Source organism: Osmerus mordax (genome assembly GCF_038355195.1).
Source record: "Osmerus mordax isolate fOsmMor3 chromosome 6 unlocalized genomic scaffold, fOsmMor3.pri SUPER_6_unloc_5, whole genome shotgun sequence".
Classification (NCBI taxonomy): domain Eukaryota; kingdom Metazoa; phylum Chordata; class Actinopteri; order Osmeriformes; family Osmeridae; genus Osmerus; species Osmerus mordax.
This window is the reverse complement of record NW_027120337.1, coordinates 53,368-73,780: the sequence shown is the minus strand read 5'-3', so window position 1 is coordinate 73,780 and position 20,413 is coordinate 53,368. Positions and strand designations below refer to the sequence as shown.

The following is a 20,413-nucleotide window of genomic DNA, read 5'->3' as shown; positions in this document are numbered from 1 at the left end:
CAAATGTCTTCAAGTTGCTATTCTGATATCCTCCTTGTTCTCCCGGATCTGTTTTCGTCATTGGCTCCTCTCGGACGATAGGATGAAAGGATGGCTAAGCAAGGAGATGCGGACGAGGGAGAACTGATAGACCCTGCGGTCCAGCAGGATGGTCCGTATCCCGGGCTGGCAAAGATGGATGGACGACAAGAAGGAGACGAACTGTCTCTGGAGGAGATTTTAATGCTATATAACCAACCGATCAACGAGGAGCAAGCTTGGGCAGTGTGCTATCAGTGCTGCCGATCGTTGGCGCAGGGACATGGAAGGAGAAATTCTACCTCCGCCGCCGGTGCATCTGTGGTGGATTATGCGAAAAGGGTGGAAGGACCACGGGATGTGAGGATTCAGAGAGACGGGGCTGTTTCTATACAGTATGAAGGCAGCGCAGGTACGCAGATACAACGTAATAACACAATTTTCATTTATGATATACATCGGTATTGTGTTTTACATTGCATCCGAGTATAGGCTATATCAACATGAATATAAAATTAACAATGCGATGTTAAAATGAAAAACGCTGGTGATTTTGGCCTCCACACGTTGCTTTTATGCAAAGCAAGATCATCTTTTCCATGCTACATTTCATTTATCCTGGGCATAAAGAAGTATTTTGAATCGAATAATTGGGTCCATGTTATATCGATATAGTGGAAGCCTTAATATGAGGTGTTTAAATTTGGACCAGAAAAGCGATATAAACATTTGTAAATATACATGACTTGGCTATTCTTAAATGTGTTCTTGACAATGCCCTCCCAAGAGTCCACTCCAGGTCAGTTTTCCTTCAAGCATAATAAAACAATGGAGAGCTTTGGCTTTTGCCGAAGACACCAGCTGTGACCAGTGTGGCCATGATGTTGAGGGAGTGTTCTCAATACTGTTTACAATGGCGTGCAAACGCTCCGTGATCAAGTCATCATCATATGATATCACACAAGTCACAGAAGTCGGATGGAACCTTGAAATCTGTGACGGTCCATTATTTGACTCAGTGTGTTTGCGTCAGTCAAGTGGCAGAAATATCCTGTCGTAGGTGAACATGTTTTGTTAGTTGACACCAAGGCACACTCAGTCTTCCCGTGGCTCAAAAAGCACACAACCTAGATATTCTGGGACATCTGCTAGACCTATATGTGTGTGTGTGTGTGTGTGTGTGGGGGGGGGGGGTCAGGTGAACTGTTGACGTTGTTTGCTGTCACTCCGTATAGTGTTTAGCTGGCACGTGTTGTGTGTTTCTGCACGGTATGTGTATTAGCTTTCTCTTCTTGGCAATGCATCATTGGTTGCATCACATTCTTTTGACTGTACTGTAATCTCACCTGCTTGTCTTGGAAGTAAAGCATAAGAGTACAGTGTATAGGTACAGTGTATAGGTAGCCTATGTTATGCCTGTCAGCATCATCCTGTTGATAGACTATCTATTAGGCCTAACCTATCTACCCCATGGGAGCTGTGGATGTTGCTCTTTACTGGGTTATGCACTTCATAGTGCAGGGCTGAGTCAATGGGTTTGGCCTTTACTGTCTATACGATCCCCTTAATCATCTTTAGGGAGTGGAGCATTTTGTATTGGAAGTTGTGTTGAGCGTGTCCAGAACAGGCGATTGAAACCAGTTCTCTTTTGAATCCAGAATCCATTTCTCGTTTGATCTGTGCTAGAGGTTGAGCACATGCACAGAAGGGATTCACACGTGAGTCTTGAAAGGGTGTGATGTGCTACACACACCCTCACAAAGAAAGGTTCTAATTAGAACTGAAAGGGTGCTACAGCATGATGCCGAAAGAGTTTTTAGTTCCAAAAAGAATATTTTTCCTCAGGGTTCTCCAAAGAATCTCTCGTGAACTGGCCATTCAAAGAAACAAATAGATGCCTCTTAGCATCAATGACAGCGTACTTTCACGCTGCAATGCCCCTTCTCTAGTGCTCACAAGTACCTCGTACCATGTTTTGTCATATAGTGCCATATGACAACACAATGCAGTGTTTGTAGGATGCAAGCCCACCTATCTGTCTGCATGGTCATGTTACTTTATGACCGTAGTGTGGCTCAGTGGAACATCCACCGTTGCCTCGGTGAATGAGCTGTATTGATGCCTCATGGCTGGCGTATGTCGGCCTGACACAGGCATGCAGTGTCAACACCAATCACATGCCACAAACCCAGGGGGGGAAATGAAGAATATCTTTCATTAACTGTGACCTACTTCCTGTGAGGGAGTCTGGAGGATGCCTTCCTCAGGAGGAAGGCGACGTAAGATGAGGAGAGATAGGACCATGTGATCATTAGGCCTTCCAGGCGGCCGAGGTTGGAGAGTACAGTACTGTGTTTACTCTGAAACCCAACATCTCTGTTGACCCGAGGGAGAGGAACGTTCACACCAGTTTCGGAGTTTCTCATCATGTTTAATCACTTATCCACTTTGCCATATTTTGCTGTTGATGACGAAATAATCATAATTAATCCTCGTTTTCTTCTCTTAACAGGTAAATACAGCCTCTGCACATCAACAGAGGTGAGTGGTGTAACTGTGTGAACGTTTATTTACCTTTGGCGTCGACTCAGGTTTATCCATTCTGGTTTACCTCGTGTGATTCAGAAGCTGTATGTTCAGGAGGGTGTTGGCAGCGTCAGTAGAGCTTTTCCAACATGAAGAGACTAGCCCGATGAATCCCCACTAACCCAACCAGTTCCAGTCAGCACGAGAACGACAGAGTTAACATTGTGGAGTTCTTCAACTCAGGCGGCGGAGGAGTCTCCCTGGTGCCTGTAGCCGCCTGTCAAACAGGCTGGGTATGCTGACAGCACTGTGTGTCACATGTGCTCCTCCTTACCTGACAGGAAATGGTTTGTTCTGGCACGGACAGGCCACACCCTCTCTGAAGACACTCTAGTGAGGCCAGATGACTTAAAGCAGAGTGTCTGTCTAGAGTGACTGTCCCTGCAACAACAGCACACAAGACGGAGGGGATTCTGTTCTGGGGTTTTTTGTTCCGTTTTTTTGTTTTTTACAACCCGTTCTGATGGTTACAGTTTACAGCATATTTCGTGAGGTCTGACATTACCAGTCTGTTATTAGGTTGTGTCTCTCTGGTGTGGCTGCCTGGCCTATATAGCCTCCCGCTAGCCCAGCCTCGGGCCCCCCAGCTGGGCTCACACGCAGGCTAAAGGCCACTCTGCCAAGGCCTGGTTTCGATGCTGCTGAAGCTAGGTGACATTTAAGGCCTGATTTGACGTGCCATGGAAATGTGTCATGTCCTTTCCAAGCAATACCCCATAACCCCTGCAGTACGTAATCACCACTTTTATGTTCTATGTTCAGACAGAGGAAAAACTAGAATATCTATTTTTAAGACATGTAGAGATAGGGGGATTTACTTTATAATAATCTTTCTGGGCCAATGGTCAGTCTACGCAGGGTCGGGTGTGCTGTGGGAAAATGTGGTCGATTGTCGCGTAATGGAACTGTGGGAGCAGATGGCAAAAGAAAAGAACACACACACTCACACACACACACACGCACACACACACACACACGCACACCCATGCAGGCTGTGAGCAGTGTTTACTGCAGAGCTAGAGAATCTGAAACTGCATTGACAAATCCCTGCTAAGGAGCTTTGCGGCCAGCCAGTGAGATGAGTTCTCATGCTGCAGAGTGTGGTGAGAGGCTGGATGTAGACAGGGAAGCACACCAGTTGTGCTGGATGGACGGGGTCCACCTTGACCTGTATCCAGGAACCCCTGACCCTCTCTGGGTGTGTTTTGGTTTGCTGTTCCCACCTAAAATATCTATGCAATGCCAACCCCTCAGTGGTCAAATGTAAAATGCTCTTCAGCTTGTTTTTGTGAATGGGCTTCCAAATAGTTGTGGAAGTGACCATAGCCATGCCCAGAACCCTCATGTTAAACTGGGCTCTTTATGGAAGCGTGACAGAAACCAGTATACTGGCTGTACAGCCTTGTATCCATTATAGCGGCATGCTCAGGCAGCCCAGGCTGTGGCAAACGTCGAGGAGAGGAGATCTCACGGTCCATGTTGGCGTGTGTTATCCCTGCATGGCCAGAGAGGCGTTAACTCTGTGTTAAGTCTGCCAAGATGAGCACTGTGTCGGAGGGGAACATTGGACTGGAAAGTCAGATGATGCTCTCTGGTCGACAGCGAGTGTGTTCAGCATGTCAATAAGGAAGCAGTGATGCTACAATCTTTCTCGCTCTCTCTCCCTTTCTCTTTTTCTCTCCCTTTCTGCCCTCTCTCTCTCTCTCTCTCTCTCTCTCTCTCTCTCTCTCTCTCTCTCTCTCTCTCTCTCTCTCTCTCCCTCTCTCTCTCTCCCCCAGGCTTTGTCAGACCTCTCTGGTCTCATGACGGCCCGTCTCTAGAGGTGGATTAGGCTTCCATCCGCCCCTGGGCCTCCAGGCAACATTGAACTCTTCAGGGTGATTGGTTACTTAATGTCTGCCTTTGAAGTTTGGAGGGGGGATTAAAGGCTAACAGTTTTAATGATCAGATTCAGTGTTTAATGTAAACAAGCACTCTATTGGACTTTGGAGTTTTGTTTTAGTGCGTGTTTATGGTTGAGTGAGATCAGTGTTTGGTTTGTCTGGTGTGCAGATAGCTTAAACAAAGCAGACCCTAGGTAATAGGTCATATGACTGAGAGAGGTCACAGGGTCAAGCTCTGTCTCCAGCCCTCATGCTTTTTGGGTTATCACTGGTCAATGTTTGAGATTTCTTTAATACTTTATGAAGTATCAAGGAAGTCAGTCCATTTAACAGACATACGAGACATAGGAAAGTCCTCTGAAAGCAGTGAAAAAAGGCTTGCTAAATGACAGAGTACCTGTGTCTCTCTTCACGTGTTTACGCCAGACACACACCTCACCAACATTATGGTATCATTTTCTTTTCACCCGTTTTAATCTGGACCATGCAGTTTTCGGGGTCGCGGGCTGAGCTGGCAGGGGTAGGAGTGTCAGGGGTGTCAGGGGGGATAGGGGTAGGAATGGTAAGGATAGGGGTGGCATGGTAATGTAAGAGAGGGTGTCTGGGATCATCTGAGACAGCAGTTCTGTCCTGGTCTGCATTTTCTCATTCATCTGTCTGTCGTTCATCTGGTCCTGTCTTTCTGGCTCATCTGCAGAGCTTACACAATTACCAGCCTCCACTGTTACAACTCTCTCTCTCTCTTCACAATGAATTACTACATGGAATAAACAATGGATTAAACAACACATTAATGAGTTTAGTTTAAGTCGTTTATAATGGAGCGTATAATATGGTAATAGCTGTGGTGTTTCTGTACTTCATAAATTGTGGGGGTGGAGAAGCAGGTATCTTCCTGTACTATTCCTGTCAAGGAAAAGATATAAGGACTCCACTTCCTGTTTACCATGTTCTTAACCTCTTATGACCTATTTCCTTTCATACCACTGAAGAGGAAGTATTGCAGTTAAACCTCCTAATTTCCTCAAATCTTTTAATTCCTTAAAACCTGTTTGTGCTGATCTTGAACATTCTCAATAGGCCGTGCAGAATGTGGATGGATATCAGCACTGCTCTGCTGGATTAATGCTTGACTAGTTCTGGCCCTCTGGGCCTGTTTGAATCCCCTCTGCTCCTATGACCTAGCTCTCAGTAGTGTCCTGTATCTGCTGTAGGAGTTTAATTCTACTTTGTGTTCATTACTAAGACACCAACCAGTCCATGGTGAATGACACTATTTATCCTTATTAAGTCTAATACCCAGTTCTTAAACCCAGGATTTTTTCACACCAGTGTTAAAGTATATGTTGGTATAGCATATATGGTATTGGATAATGTCAAAGCCCATGGAGTACTGAGAACCAGGATGTCAGAGAACCCAACACCTGTCCACCATGTTCACCTTTCACCACATGTGTCAAGTGAGATTTTACATGTAATTTTATGTAAAAACATAGTTTCGTTCAAATGGAACCACATCTTTTCAGACGTGTTGGGAAGGTGGATGATACCGGGAAAACAAAGGCTGGAGACGGGAGCAGCCTGGAGGGTGACAGGCATAGGGCCGCCTTTGTGTATGAAGTGAATAGGAATGCTCTGCCAGCAGGGTTTACCAGGGAGAAGGAGTATCTGTGGTTTTCCATGCATGACAGAGGGAACATGACATAATAACCCCTTACCTCACCCTCTCGTTGGATGACTGTCCACTCTGGTGGATTCCAATGCTCTGCTGCAGCACCAACGCAGATTATATTACATAACCCACTCACAAATCCATGTTTATTCTTGTTTTCCGACAAATTACCAGACGATTAGTACTAGACAATGACAAATAATAAAAAAATCTGGATCTATGTTATGTTATGTCCTTCAGATGTAAAAAAACGTGAGTCATGTTTCAATAAGATAGCCGTCTCACCTATTTATCAACTTAGAAGAACGTAAGTAACAGTCAAACTAGCATAGTATCATCCATAAACATAGTGATAGTCGCCCAGGTATATGAACAGACCTGGAGGTGCATAAACAGGGCCCTCATCATGGCTGTGTGTGACCCTGCAGGTGATCGAGTCTCTGGGCATCATGATCTACAAGGCTCTGGACTTCGGGCTGAAGGAGAACGAGGAGCGCGAGCTGAGCCCGCCGCTGGAGCAGCTCATCGACATGATGACCAACATGGGGGAGGCGGAGCGCGAGGCGGAGAGCGAGGCCTGCCCCGACGAGGGCTACGAGGCCACCGAGGAAGAGGAGGAGGGCGAGGACGCCGACGGTGTCACCCTCTGCAGCACCCGGGGCTACCGCCACATCCTCAGGGTAGGTGCTTCGCAAGCACCAAAAAAACAGTTGAAGATGGGATTAGGTTGAGATGATGGTACCATTCTAATCTCTCTCTCTCTCTCTCTCTCTCTCTCTCTTTGTATCTCTCTCTATGCCTCTCTCTCTGGTCCTGGTAGATGTGCACGTCCCACCTCCCCAGCCCGGCCGACGCCCCCGTCCATTACCAGGCCGTGTGCCGAGCGCTCTACGCTGAGACCAGGGAGCTGCGCACCTTCCTGGAGAAGATCAGGAGTGCCAAAGAGGTACCGTCATCCGAATCATCTTAAATCGTCTGAATCCCTGCAGATGAGTCCAGTCTGTGGTGCTGTACTGTCATCTGAATCCCGGTAGATTAGTCACGTCTGTGGTGCTGTACCGTCATATGAATCCCTGTAGATTAGTCCAGTCTGTGGTGCTGCTTCTGTGGTTCCGAAGATGGTTCTGTTTTCGACCCGTCTGCATTCCCCAGGGGATTATGGGATTGTTCCTTCTGAGTCTTGTGTTGTTATCGTACTGTTTCAGGATCATGTGAGATGTCTGCCTTACCCAGCATCCCTCAGTGTCACCGCCACTGCAGGATCACAGTTGTAGCGCAGTTGTGTGCAAGGCTTATTCTCCATCCTCATACACCATATATGTATGATGAGGATGTAACGTACTATAAGCCTAGTTTTCCTAACTCTCAAAGAACCAAGTGAGAATGTAATCGAAGAACGTAACAGTAGATATTTGAGATGGGTTTGCTCTGGGGGCCTTTTAAGCTCAGCTGCTGTTGTTCCTATGAACCGAAGAGGGAGTTTGATGCTATTCCCTGTGGATCCCCCTCTCTGTTGCTGGGGTGTGTATATGTGTGTGTGTGTGTGTGTCTGTGTGTGTGTTTCAATACCAGGGGTGCAAACGGATTTGGCTAGTTATGTAACTCAGTGTTACAACAGAGAGTGGCTTTTCATCGTAAGGAGAGGTATAACATGTTGTGCACGTCTGTGTGTGTGGGGGGAAACCCTGGTCAGGACTAGGCAAGGTCAGTGGTTCAGGGGTGAACTTATGTGTATGTGTGTGAGTGAGTAAGAGTGCATATTAAGGATGCGTTGTCCCACAGGCTATCCGTTGCCAGAAATGCACTGCTAAGATGCTAAGAACCCCTATCTACCCTACTCTACTCTACTCTACTCTACTCTCTACACACACACACACACACACATACACATGCACAAACACCCACACAGAGGGCCTCAGTCAGAGAGAATGCAAGCCAGTCTATTCAGTCTCTGTTTCTCACAGAACAAGCTGCCAGGGAAGGCTTAAGCACCAGCTAATGACCGGAGGTCCACAGTCCTGCCTGACAGACTGGGGAGACAACAGTGCCTGGGAGTGAGAGAAAGAGTAAGAGAGAGAGAGAGAGAGAGAGAGAGAGAGAGAGAGAGAGAGAGAGAGAGAGAGAGAGAGAGAGAGAGAGAGAGAGAGAGATAGCAGGGGGCTTCTCACTGGGCAGACAGATAGTCTGTTCCTGCTGATTTACATCTGACTTCTCTCTCTTAGGCCTTTTGTTGGTTTTGAAAAACAGAGTTGTGAGAACAGAACAGAACGTATTTTCTCTCGTCACTCGCATTCCAGACTACAGGCTGTTAGGTCTTCTGTTCTGGTGCCCTACAGTGCCACTCTGTAGACCCTATACTTCCTCCGTCTTCACATCCTATAACATGTACTTTAATAGCAACATTTCCCTTATATAATTACTCAATTGAAATTTTGTTGTACAGTTGAGTTGTGCAATGACAATAAAAGGCATTTATGTTGATATTGATACAGTCAATTGAACTGGATACAGACCAGAAGATGGCCAGGGGCACTGTGACACAGACCACCTGGCAGTGTCGGCATGTAAACGAGCCCTGTTAGCCAGTCATTGATTGGCTGGTAATTGATCAGTGGGTGTGTCTTGAGTGTCAGGGTTAGTGTCCACCCTAGTGCTGCAGTCATCAGTGAGGGTAATTAACCAGCAACATGAAGAGACCCACTGGTTATCCTGCTCAAAAACTGTGGTCTTTTGTTCACATAAAAGCAGATTGTTATGGATAATGTGTGTGGCCTCTCTCTCCCTCTCCCCTACTTAATGTCTCTCTCTCTCTCTCTCTCTCTCTCTCTCTCTCTCTCTCTCTCTCTCTCTCTCTCTCTCTCTCTCCCTGTCTCTCTCTCTCTCTCTAGAACCTGAAGAAGATGGAAGGGGCGACAGCAGCAGAGGACCCTAGCAGAGACCTGAACGAGCTTCAGAACGATGACTGGGTGGGTGGCACAGCCTTCTTAACCAACTCTCCTCTCACGCCAGTTCACCTGACCTGTTTACCCATGATGCTCTGTTTACCCATGATGCCCCTCTGTCCGTCCCCCCGTCCCCCCAGGCGGTGTTCTGGGTCCAGGTGATGCGCGACCTGCGACACGGCGTCAAGCTGAAGAAGGTGAATGAGCGCCAGTACAACCCCCTCGCCATCGAGTTCCAGCTGACGCCGTACGAGATGCTGATGGACGACATCCGCTCCAAACGCTACAAGCTGCGCAAGGTCATGGTGGGTCTCTGGGCCCAGGAACCATCGTGCTGGGACTTTGTTTCCGTGGGGGTTTCTGATGGCGTGGGACTGAACCGTTTCGATCGTCGTACACGGTACCACTGTTAACCCTTTGTGTGTGTGTTGTTGTGTGTGTCTGACTGTGTGTGTGTGTCTGGCTGTGCATGTGTATTGTTGTGTCCTGTTCTCAGGTGAATGGTGACGTCCCTCCGAAGTTAAAGAAGAGTGCCCATGAGGTCATCCTGGACTTCATTCGCTCCAGGCCTCCTCTCAACCCTGTGAGTGAAGATTCTCCTGTCTTCCCTCCCACCGTCCTTCCTTCCTTCCTTCTTTCCTTCCTTTCCTCCTTCGATCCCCTTGCCCGCAGTCCTCCTGTCACCCTGAGAAATCTTTCGTGATACACAGACATTGGCATATGTAAATCTGTATTCCTCTACATGAGATATGCATTCCTATACATGCAGCAGTGATATGTGTGCGTGTCCACGCCTGTGCGTGTGAAAGATGAGATCTTCATTGACAGTAAGATGAGTTATCATGGCCCAATGTAATTAGGATGGGAGGTTATAGGACTGGCCTGACTGTGGTCGTAATTCTGATTGTGTTGGTGTATTTTTGTGTGTGTGTATGTGTGTGTGTGCGTGTGTGTGTGCAGGTTGCATCCCGTAAGCTGAAGCCCCAGGCCCAACCCCCTCCCACCCTGCATGAGAGGATCCTGGAGGGGATCAAGTCTGAGAGGAAACTGAGACCGGTGTCTCCTGACGAGATACGCAGAAGCAGGCTGGGTGAGACGCACACACACACACACACACACATCTCTCTCTCTCTCTCTCTCTCTCTCTCTCTCTCTCTCTCTCTCTCTCTCTCTCTCTCTCTCTCTCTCTCTCTCTCTCTCTCTCTCTCTCTCTCTCTCTCTGTCTGTCCAACTCTCCCTTTTCTTCTCTCTCTTTGTCTCTCTCTCTGTGTCTATTTCTCTCTGTGTCTCTAGTTCTGTCTCTCTCTCTTGCTCTGCCCCTATCTCTGTCTTTCTCTGTCTTTCTCACACACACACACACACACACACACAAACACACACGTACGCATGTTCTCTCCTTTAGGCTCTCTTTTTCAGTGTCTCTTTATCCAACCCTCTGTTTAAGTCGCTTGAACTCTTTCACACACAATGCCATACTTACAGACAAGTATGAGAACCATGGTTCTATCCAGTGGAACTCTGCTTCCTGGCTGTGCCATCAGGCAGCATCCTCCTCATTACAACTGAGCTTGTAATGCAGCCATTCACCTTTTTGTTGCAACCAAAGCCATGATCTGCCACTGTTTTGGTTGGCCTACCGTTTCTGCAGTTTACAATAACTTATGTCGTTCTTTTCACTCTATATGCTAAGTGTCTGTATTAACCCTGCTGAGATTAACGGAACTAAACCTTCTGGAGAATTCCCTGTGTTGCTTTCACAACCTGGCCTTGATGCTTTTATAATGTTGACTCAGTGAACATACTGTACAACTCTTTCTCTGGACAGCTGCCAGAGACTTTGGCAGAAACCCCTCTTCCTCCTCCTCCTCCTCCTCCTCCTGCTTGCATAACATGTCCCTGTGTAGCTCTGCCGATTCACTGAGCTTTTCTAACGAACCCCTATAAATCCTCTGGTACTGAGCATTACAACTGAATTACGGTAACTAACCCTTTAATTACGATCACTAACCCTTTAATGTCCTCACTGTTTCTCTGTCCCGCAGTAATTCGGCCACTTAGCATGTCTTACAGTTTTGACTCATCAGGTAAAGATCTGTCTGGTTACCTGGCTTCCCCCCCCATCCTCTCCCTCTCCCTCTTTTTGTCTTCCTCTGACCTCACTGTCGTGGTTGATCATCTGCTCTTCCTAGCAACACACACACACTCTACCTGCCATAGTGATATATACACACATTTCATGCTTCTGTGGTTGGTGGTTGTTGTTGGTGACGGTTGACGGAGCTTGTGACACCCTGTCAAACACTGGTCCAGAAGAGGACTGTCAAGCACAGAAGGGGGTCCAGTGGGAGTGTGTGTGTGTGTGTGTGGGGTGGGGGTGGGGGGTGGGGGGTAAAGGTGAGGGGGTGAGCAGAGAGTATTGATCAAAAACAGCTCAATTTCAGAGAGACTGCCACCTTAACCATAGCACTATTAGCTCCCTCGGTAACCAAACACACACTGCTGACTGCCTAGTGCCTAAACGCACTTCTGGGTTTTCTAGGGAATCGCATTCCTCACACAAAAGCTCCTTTCATCATGGAGGGCGACTCTGCAGGATTTAATCAGAGCTGTGAACAGTGAGGTCCGGAGATGGACTCTGTCACCTCGCTGGTTGGCTCAACACTGGAGTGAACACTCTCGCCTCAGATAATGAGCTCTATACTTAGTGAGACCTGTGGGACACAGCCTTCATGAATCACTCTTCTGACAGAAACAAATAGGTAGACCAAATAATAAGGGGGCACATTTTGTTTTCTTGTGAAGATGAGGGTGTTATGTAATATACTCGCTCAGTATGTAGTACTGTAATTAAATAGAGCCAATAATAGAGTGTGGTGATGATGTGGGGCATCCTGGTGCATCCTGGGTAAACCTCTCTGTGCTTGGCGTTTCTCAGAGACCGGTGTGGCTCAACACAGTGGTCTCTCTCACCTCATGCTCATTCACAGCAAAATTATACTGGTTACTTTTGTGTGTGTGTTTGTGTTTGTGACTCATCTAAAGGGCAGATGCATTGCACCATGGGAGTTATTCTAAAGAACTGTAGCCAGTGATGACAGACTCAGTCATGGTCAGACCTGATTCCGTTTCAAAGTACTTTATGATGTGCACTGGATTTATCTTATGTCGTTCAATGACTCGAATGCACCTATTGAAAGTACAGTAAGTGACTGTGAGACGAATCAAGCACACCTCAAGCACTTTCAGATACATGACAAAGGTAACTAACGGATCCGTGTGATTGGTCCAGGTCTGGTGGGGTTCTATGATATAACCAGACACAGCTGTCAGTGAGCGGTGATATTGAAGACAATGTCCTCTCTGTAGGTGCCTATCTCAGCCGCAGTACCCCCCAGGATCTGTTCCGTACAGGTAAAGTATGACAGCCATGGTTTGGAAGGCCTGGGGACATATCTAACACAAGGCCAAGCTCTGTCTGTCTACCTGGCTGGGCACTAATGCTTATTCCCTTGATCTGAGCAATCTCTGGAGTGTGTCTCTGCTTTTGAAGGTATAGGTGAAGGGATTGGGTCTGGTTGGTCTTGGCTGTAGTAGAGACTGGCAAAATTAGACGGTAACATTACCGCCATCTATGACCGCTCTGCTTTCATTTACTTTCCTTTGTCTTCGTTTTCTTTCCAGTCCTCCTCCCCTCCCCTCCCCTCCCCTCCCCTCTCCTCTCCTCTCCTCTCCTCTCCTCTCCCCTCCTCCCCTCCTCCCCTCTCCTCTCCTCTCCTCTCCCCTCCTCCCCTCTCCACTCCACTCCAGTCCTCCCCTCTCCTCTCCTCTGTGTGGTAGTGAGTCACTGAGACAACTTGGCATGGTCTCAATGCCCCCACAGATCTACGATCTGCCTCTGCAGCTGATAATAGGCTGTTACTAGCGCTCGTTTCTCTTCTGTTCTTCACCGTCCCTCCCTCCCTCCTATCCTCCACTTCACCCTGCTCTCCCTCTTTATCACACCTTAAATCCTTCGGTCTTCTCTCCCTATCCTGTTTCTCTTTTTCTTCTCCCTGTAACTCTCTTCATCCCTCTCTCTCACTCTCTTTCCGTATCCCTCCCTGTCTCTCTACCGCCCTCTCTCTAACTGGCCCAGTAGCTGTGGGTTGCAAGCCGACTGCTGCAGAGGTTTATCAGACTTTCTACTAAAAGGGTGACATTTTCTACCAGTGGTGCAACAGGGAGACAGAGGTAGAGAGATATCAGTGCAGTGGCTCAGAAACTGTTTAAAATCTCTCCGAGAGGCTCTTTTTGAGTAGTGTTGGAGCGAGGAGAGGCAGGAGAAGAGAGGAGAGAGGGATAGGGTATGATCAGGAGGTGTCTCTTCCTCTTGGAAAAGGAGTTTCACGGGGTAACATGTCATCCATGGTGCTCCATGCTCTCTATGTAACACAAGCCTGCCGCTTTTGTGCTGCCGCTCAAATCAACTCCTTACCCCCTCTCTCACCCCCTCCCTCTCCTGCTCCCTACTCCTCGTCCCTCCCTCCCTCTCCCTCTTCCCCTTCCCCTCCTGACTCCTCCCCCACCCTCACTTCCCCCCTTCCCTCCTCCTCCCCAGTCACGCCTCCACCCACCACCCACCCACCCACCCACCCACCTCCTCCCCCTCCTCTCTCTACTCCTCTCCGCCGCCACACAGTCCCTCCCCCTGATGTCTGATTGGCTCTCTCCTGGCGTTCCGTGTAGATGGCTTCACCCCTGAGATGACCCGGAAGACGTCCAGCACCATGTGTCTGGCCAACGGCTCCCTGTCGGCAAACTCCAGCCCCAGGGTGGGCTCCATGGCTGGCGGGCCACCAGGGGGCTCCGGGGGCTTGACCCAGAGGAAGAGGCTCCTGAAGGCCCCCCGTCTGGAGGAACTAGTCAGCTCCGACTCAGATGACGTGAGTGTTCCTCAACCTTCATGTCTCGTGTGAACGTGAGAGGACGTAGGCTGCAGGGAAACATCAACAGCGTTCCTCTTCTGTCCTCCAGGACGAGACCGTCGGGGGTCGGAGGTCGGCCAGCAGCTCCAGCGTGGCCACCTCCGCCGTGGACGACACGTCCCCGGAGTCTGTCCTCGGCAGGAAGAGTGAGTGACCAACGTGCTGGGTGACCAGCGTACACCATAGGCCTACAACACACATGCAGTACATATACATACATAAATACGTGATGTGAAAATGACAACAAATGACACTATACACTCGACTAGAGAACTTTATTTCATGTTTTCTCTTTCAATTCTTTATATCGTGACCTGATAAATGGACAGCTGGTCAACCAAGCTTTTCTGAACTGTCTGTTTGTGACCCTCCTCCCCCCCCCCCCCCACCAGCCCCCCCCATGTTCCTGCCCATCTCTTCCACCCCCCAGCCAGAGAGGCGGCAGGCCCCCCAGCGGAGACACTCCATTGAGAAGGAGACCCCCACCAACGTCCGTCAGTTCCTGCCCCCGTCGAGACAGAGCTCCAAGTCTCTGGTGAGTCCTGGAGGAGAAGTGGGTGGAGGGTTCAAGGCTAGTCACCTCCTATCTGCAGATGGATTCCGCCAGGGCAAACTGGACGGTGGTAGGAATGATGATTAACATTTAGGGAATGATAGCACTGCAGTGTAAGTATTTCCATGGGGAGTTGAATGGAGCCAAACGACTTGTCTTCCTCTCCCCCTGCGTCATCCCGGCCTCAGGCTCCTGACTCACCTCACCTCTCCTTACTCTTAACGCGCCTACCACTCTCACCCCCCCTCGACCCTCTCTCTCTCTCTCTCTCCCACACGCCTCCCCTCTCCTGTTCAGGTCGGGACGATAACCGCCTGGGTCTCTCTCCTCTGCCCCTCCCCCTCCACCCTCCACTTCCTGTGGAGCTCCCCCCCTCTCGAAGCCTCTGTGTTGGGTACGGCATGGGCCCTCTTTGCCCTCTGCAGGGGCATTTGCGCCACGGGAGGAAAACCTGACAAGGTTTGCCAGTCTCGCTCCCAGTCCGCACTGGCATAGTTAGAGTATCCATCTGCTCTCTACTCCTTCCTGCTTCTCTAGACATCATCAGTCAGACCAAAGCTGTGATTGGGTAGAGATGATTGGGTAGAGATAAGTCGATCCTAAATGTGATTGGTTGGAAAGCTCTCCGAACTCTGGTGTGATTGGATAGAGTGCTTCACAGCCTTGATGTGATTGGTTAGAAAGCTCTTTAATTGATATTTTGGTCAGTGACTACTGACCATGATTTCTCCAGAACACCGACTAACCGTTTTCGTTCATTTCAGCTCATCCCGTCTATGTTTTAACTGTAGCTTCTATGCTTGCAAACGTCATGTAGCCAGTCTAGCTAGCTATCACCAAATATTTCGAAATACATATTTCGATAAAAGTCCTGCAGCTTTAAGTTTGGCCCATCCAGGATTGTCTACCGGAGAATGTTGTTGCTATTCTCCGGCCCTCTCTCTGGCCCTGTGTCCAGCTGAAGATGCACTAAGTGCTCCCTGTGCTTTGTCCCCCTGGGGCAGTGTGCACAAAGGAGATGTTTTCATCCCAAATGGAGCATGAGCCATGGGAGAGTGTAATAAAAGGTGCTGTGTGTGTGTGTGTGCATATGTGTACAAGGACTGGTAACAAGGGCCCAGTGTGTATGGAGCAAGGGGTTGTCATAGTAACAATGTGTGTTTGTGTGTGTGTGTGTGTTTGTGTGCACGTGTACAGGAGGAGTTCTGTTTCCCGGTAGAGTGTCTATCTCTGACAGTGGAGGAAGTGATGCACATCAGACAGGTGCTGGTGAAGGCAGAGCTGGAGAAGTTCCAGCAGTACAAGGACATTTACAACGCCCTGAAGAAGGGAAAGGTCAGCCTTCGCCTGCTGCAACACACAACCATCACACTGTCCTGCGCACGTCTAAATACTACACTGACACGCAGCTTCCTGTTTTGTCATTGACATAACGGTATACCATGTGATGTGTTTTTCATGTTCAGTCACATGCAGTCATTGAAGCCACATATGGCTAGAGGTGGCCCCAGGGGGAACTGAACCCTCCTAATGTAGTCTGATGACCGTGTAGCTCTTCACGGAGAGTGTCCACTTTCCTCACATGCCGTCTTCTCTCCGTCACAGCTCTGCTTCTGCTGCAGAACCAAACGCTTCTCCTTCTTCACCTGGTCCTACACCTGCCAGTTCTGTAAAAGGTAGGGCCTGGGCTCGCTGCCAGGGAACGTGAGGGGCATCTTTTCCTCACCTAAATGTGTTCTCTCACAAGAAACGGTTTTCTCTTCTCTTCTTTCACTCCTCGTTTTCCAACATTCTCTCTCTCTCTCTTTCTCTCTCGTCTCTCTTTCTCTGTCTCTCTCTGTAGGCCCGTGTGTTCTCAGTGCTGTAAAAAGGTGAGTCATTGTCATTGACAACATGCACAACACGTTGATAGTGCTTGACACTCTTATTTTAAGACTCTCTCCCTTTCTCAATCTCTGTCTCCCTCTCTCTCTTTCTCTAACTCTCTCCCTCCCTTTCTCTCAGATGCGTCTGCCCTCCAAGCCCTACGCCAGCCTCCCTATCTATTCCTTGGGGTCTACCAACACCCTTCCCAGGGACCGGCTGGCTGCCATGGCTGCCGTGAGAGCGTCATCGGCAGAAGCTGGACGAGGAGCAGGAGGAGGAGCAGCAGGAGGAGTAGGAGTAGGAGGAGCGCTCCGAGGAGCTTCAGACGCTGGGAGAGGGGGAGCGGGAAGAGGAGGAGTTGGAGTTGGAAGAGGAGGTGCTGGGGTAGGAAGGGGAGGAGCAGGGAAAGGAGGAGCAGTCCCCAAGGCTGAGAAAGCGTCCAGCAGCCACCATCGTCCCAGCCTTCAGAAGACCATGTCCAAGTAAGCCCCATCCCTGCGAAGCGTTACATCACAACTGAATGCTCACACGCTGACACGGTAAACGATTGCAGCTTCGTTGGAGTTGCACCTCCAGATCTCCTATTCGATGAATTTTGCTAGCTTCAGATGACGTTTTACAAAGAGTTGGAGCTAACTGGTACACACTCCCAGTAGACGGAGTTCGTCTTGAGAAGAACCGTCCCGAGTGACTTCGTACTGATGTAGTTAACTGTCCTGTCTCTCGTCCTCTCAGGTTGGCGAAGCACGGAGGGGACAAGTCATGTGACGAGCTGGAGCTGCCCCCGGAGCTGACGGAGGACTGGGCCACCATGGAGGTGTGCGTTGACTGCAAGAAGTTCATCTCCGAAATCATTTCCTCCAGCAAGCATAGCCTATCGCTGGCCACCAAGAGGGCTCGATTAAAACGCAAGACCCAATCGTTCTACACGTCCTCCCCCAAAGGGGCCTCGGAGTACCGCCCCTCTGAAAGGACTATCAATGAGATCTGAACCGTCTCCTCTCCTCTTCGGTTGTCTTCTTTCTCTTCTCTCCTCTCCTCCTCACCTCTCCTTTGCTCTCCTCTCCTCTCGCTGCTTCCAGCTCACATGGCACGACACTGAACTTTATACTGGATCTAACTCATTTGATCTGGTCTCATCGTCTAGTTTGGACTGACTGTCTTTCCATGCCAGTCAGAAGGGGTTGCTAGGATCTGGGAGGGCTGTGGACAGTGTGGTGTGGTTGTGTGGGTCCTGATCGTCATCTACAGTACCTGTACTTCCAGATAAACGGATTAGCCAATTTTATACAGGATGTACCTCTGTCGTGTAAATACTCGGACATTGTTTTCATAGAGGGATGAGAAAGGAGAGCAACTTACTATGAGAACGGTTGCCTCGTCAGTGCTGTGGCCTCTACAACAGCACAGCAGAGTGGTGTAAGCCCCTGAGATGTTGGAGGGACCTACCCGCCCACAGAAAAACACATGAGCACAAGAATGACGATTAAGAAATTCACATTCCAGTCCCTCAGGCAGCGGCACTCTCAGACTGACAAAGATACATGCCTCAATTAAGACTTTTTTAATTGAAGAGTGAGACATTTGGAGTGGCCTCAAATGGGTAGACTTGGTCAAAGGAAATGAAACATCCACATCTTTATTTTTTGTGAGTTACATTTTTGTATTGGTATGTATGTACTGGTATGTGTGAGTGTGTACATGATTCAGGAGTCCGATTTGTGGTGAAAGTCTTGTTGATAATGACTTGTTCAGGTTATTTGGCATGGTGGTAGAATTCTGCTTTCGGCCTCACAGTTATTTCGATGAAACTATAAGACAAATGAGGATGCCATGTCATTGAGAACACAACAGCAGATTGCTGTTTGCTGATTTCATGCAGAAATAACTCCTCTACTCTAAACTGTTTCAAACCCAAAGAAGTCTTCTATGTTTCGGTGTAAATATTAAATAGTCTTGCGAACGTGTCTTGCAAAGAAGATGCACCAGGAATAACAGTCTTTGAGCATGCTATCTACTTAAAAGATGACAGTCTGCTAAATGAATAGACAATTTTACATTAACTGATGTGGTTGATCAGTACACAGTTGTACGTAGTTCATAGCAGGATCTTACAGACCCTTCATAGCATTGATGTGGACCAGCTACTATAAAACAATAATCCTGTAATGCGTTTCACTTAAATTACCAAAAGCACCCATAGGTGTCCAGAAGGATTACATAGAATAAATAAATAAAATATTTGATGAGAGTATAACAAGCCGTGTATTTATAAACAAGGTTTTCGATACTGGAGAGTTAAGTCATCCTGGTCATCCTGGTCATTCTCTTCTGACCAGTCTTACTCATCCTGCTATTCCAGTGTTTGCAATCTATATCATCCTACTCGTGATTTTCAATTCCTGACATGTGCTTCACAGCAATCAAACCAAGAAGCATCTCTATCGCCACAATCGCCCCTCAGAAATACAAACCCAAAACTAACTTTGTCCCAGGAAAATATACTCATCTTATGAAGCCATTCTCCAACTTCTTTTAGATACTTGTGTTGTCATATGCTTCATATTTTTCTTTTGTTAGGAAGTTAAATATTCGCGGTTGTTAAAGAAAAAATAGCATCAGATGTTCTGGATATAATCATCTCATGTAATGATTTGCAGAGTTGTTTCAGCTTCATAGTAATGTTAGGTAAATATAACGGTCAAAAGCTTCTATATTAGCTGTTTTGGTTTGTGAAATTATCCCCTTTTTAGTTGTATTGGTGGCACAGAAGCCCAACAATGCTATTTATGCCATTCAACTCAAAGCCTCTAAATAATGCCTTCATGAAGTTGTATTTACATCCTACATTGACAACTTTCTGTACAGTTTTGAGTTAGGTAAGAATAAGGCATATTTTGAGAGTTCAGGGTGTGTCCATGAAAGTGTCTCTATACAGTATGATGATAAGCCAGTCTGTTAATCTGCCTTAAACACACTGCCTTTTTTCATTATCATATTATGTGAGGAATCTAATCGTGACCCAGCCATAATCATCACCATGCTGTGTACGGTCTCTCTACTGTGTTCATCAAACAGGATGATGTTGTCTTGAACTCTAGACAGTGTCAAAAACCCTAGTTGAGAAAATCTCTCGCACAGGCTTCAACAAGTTAAAAAAAAGACAGTTTGATAGTATAATGCATACCAGAAACCCCCTAATGTGACAGCAGTATCATGCATGACCTGATGTGTACTGCACCTAGTATCTATGGGCTGTCCTACCTTCCAGCTGTAAATCCCTACTGAGATCCTAACAGATCAGAGGAAGACTAACCAACAATAAACGTGTAATGCTAAACGTCTTCAGTCTTCCTGATATATTACTGAGGGGGGCACACACAAAGACCAAAGTGAATGAGTTGATCTCCAGTTATGTTTATAGAAATACATGACACAAGCAATGTAACACAAATAACATTCTTCAATATCATTTTATATACTACCATACAGTTTATGGAGAAATAATGTTGTTTTTTTCAGATAAATATCAGTGAGTCTACAATGACCTACAAGATCTATGGATTACAGAAAAATACCTATGCAAAATATATAGAGTACAGTAGTATTTTATTGATTCCCAAGGGGAATACTGTGAACGAGGGGTTTAGGCAAGAATGGACACAAGCACAGCCACACACACAAAGACAGCGAGACATTAGGATGCAGAAGTGGACGGTGTGACTGTTGTAAACGTCAGATAGGGCTTCACATACGCCCATAGAACTGCCCCTCAGCCAACCTAAACCCTCAAGGAAGACAAGGAAAACCTCTCAGGCAAACTCATTGAGAAAGAAATGTAAGAAACCTTGGGAGGAGCTATTTGGTGAGGGATTCCCTCCTCTCTACAACACCCTGTCCCCACATTGCTTTCAACTTGTAACACAGTA

At 47.7% G+C, this 20,413-nt stretch overlaps 1 protein-coding gene across 4 annotated transcripts; it reads left to right on the top strand.

Moving 5' to 3' along the window:
- The first annotated feature begins 20 nt into the window (after positions 1-20).
- On the top strand, positions 21-19,822 carry LOC136938389 (protein spire homolog 1-like). Of its 4 annotated transcripts, none has more exons than XM_067231680.1 (17): positions 21-430; positions 2,531-2,559; positions 6,588-6,839; positions 6,980-7,105; positions 9,048-9,125; positions 9,242-9,406; positions 9,598-9,684; positions 10,062-10,191; positions 12,468-12,512; positions 13,827-14,023; positions 14,115-14,211; positions 14,458-14,600; positions 15,816-15,953; positions 16,224-16,294; positions 16,462-16,489; positions 16,623-16,966; positions 17,220-19,822. In XM_067231680.1, exons 1-17 carry the CDS (start codon positions 91-93, stop codon positions 17,473-17,475), a joined length of 2,526 nt encoding a protein of 841 aa, XP_067087781.1. In that variant the 5' UTR covers positions 21-90; the 3' UTR covers positions 17,476-19,822. The 4 variants fall into 4 exon arrangements, with proteins under 4 accessions (XP_067087781.1, XP_067087780.1, XP_067087784.1 ...); XM_067231679.1 differs by having other exon boundaries at positions 21-445; XM_067231683.1 differs by lacking the exon at positions 12,468-12,512.
- The last annotated feature ends 591 nt before the right edge of the window (positions 19,823-20,413 follow it).

Coding starts and splice junctions, on each gene's coding strand:
- LOC136938389 (XM_067231679.1), top strand. CDS start 91: ATGGCTAAGCAAGGAGATGCGGACGAGGGAGAACTGATAGACCCTGCG. Junction 446..2,530: donor CGCAGGTACGCAGATACAAC/GTAATAACACAA, acceptor TTCTCTTAACAG/GTAAATACAGCCTCTGCACA. Junction 16,490..16,622: donor GTTCTCAGTGCTGTAAAAAG/GTGAGTCATTGT, acceptor CCTTTCTCTCAG/ATGCGTCTGCCCTCCAAGCC.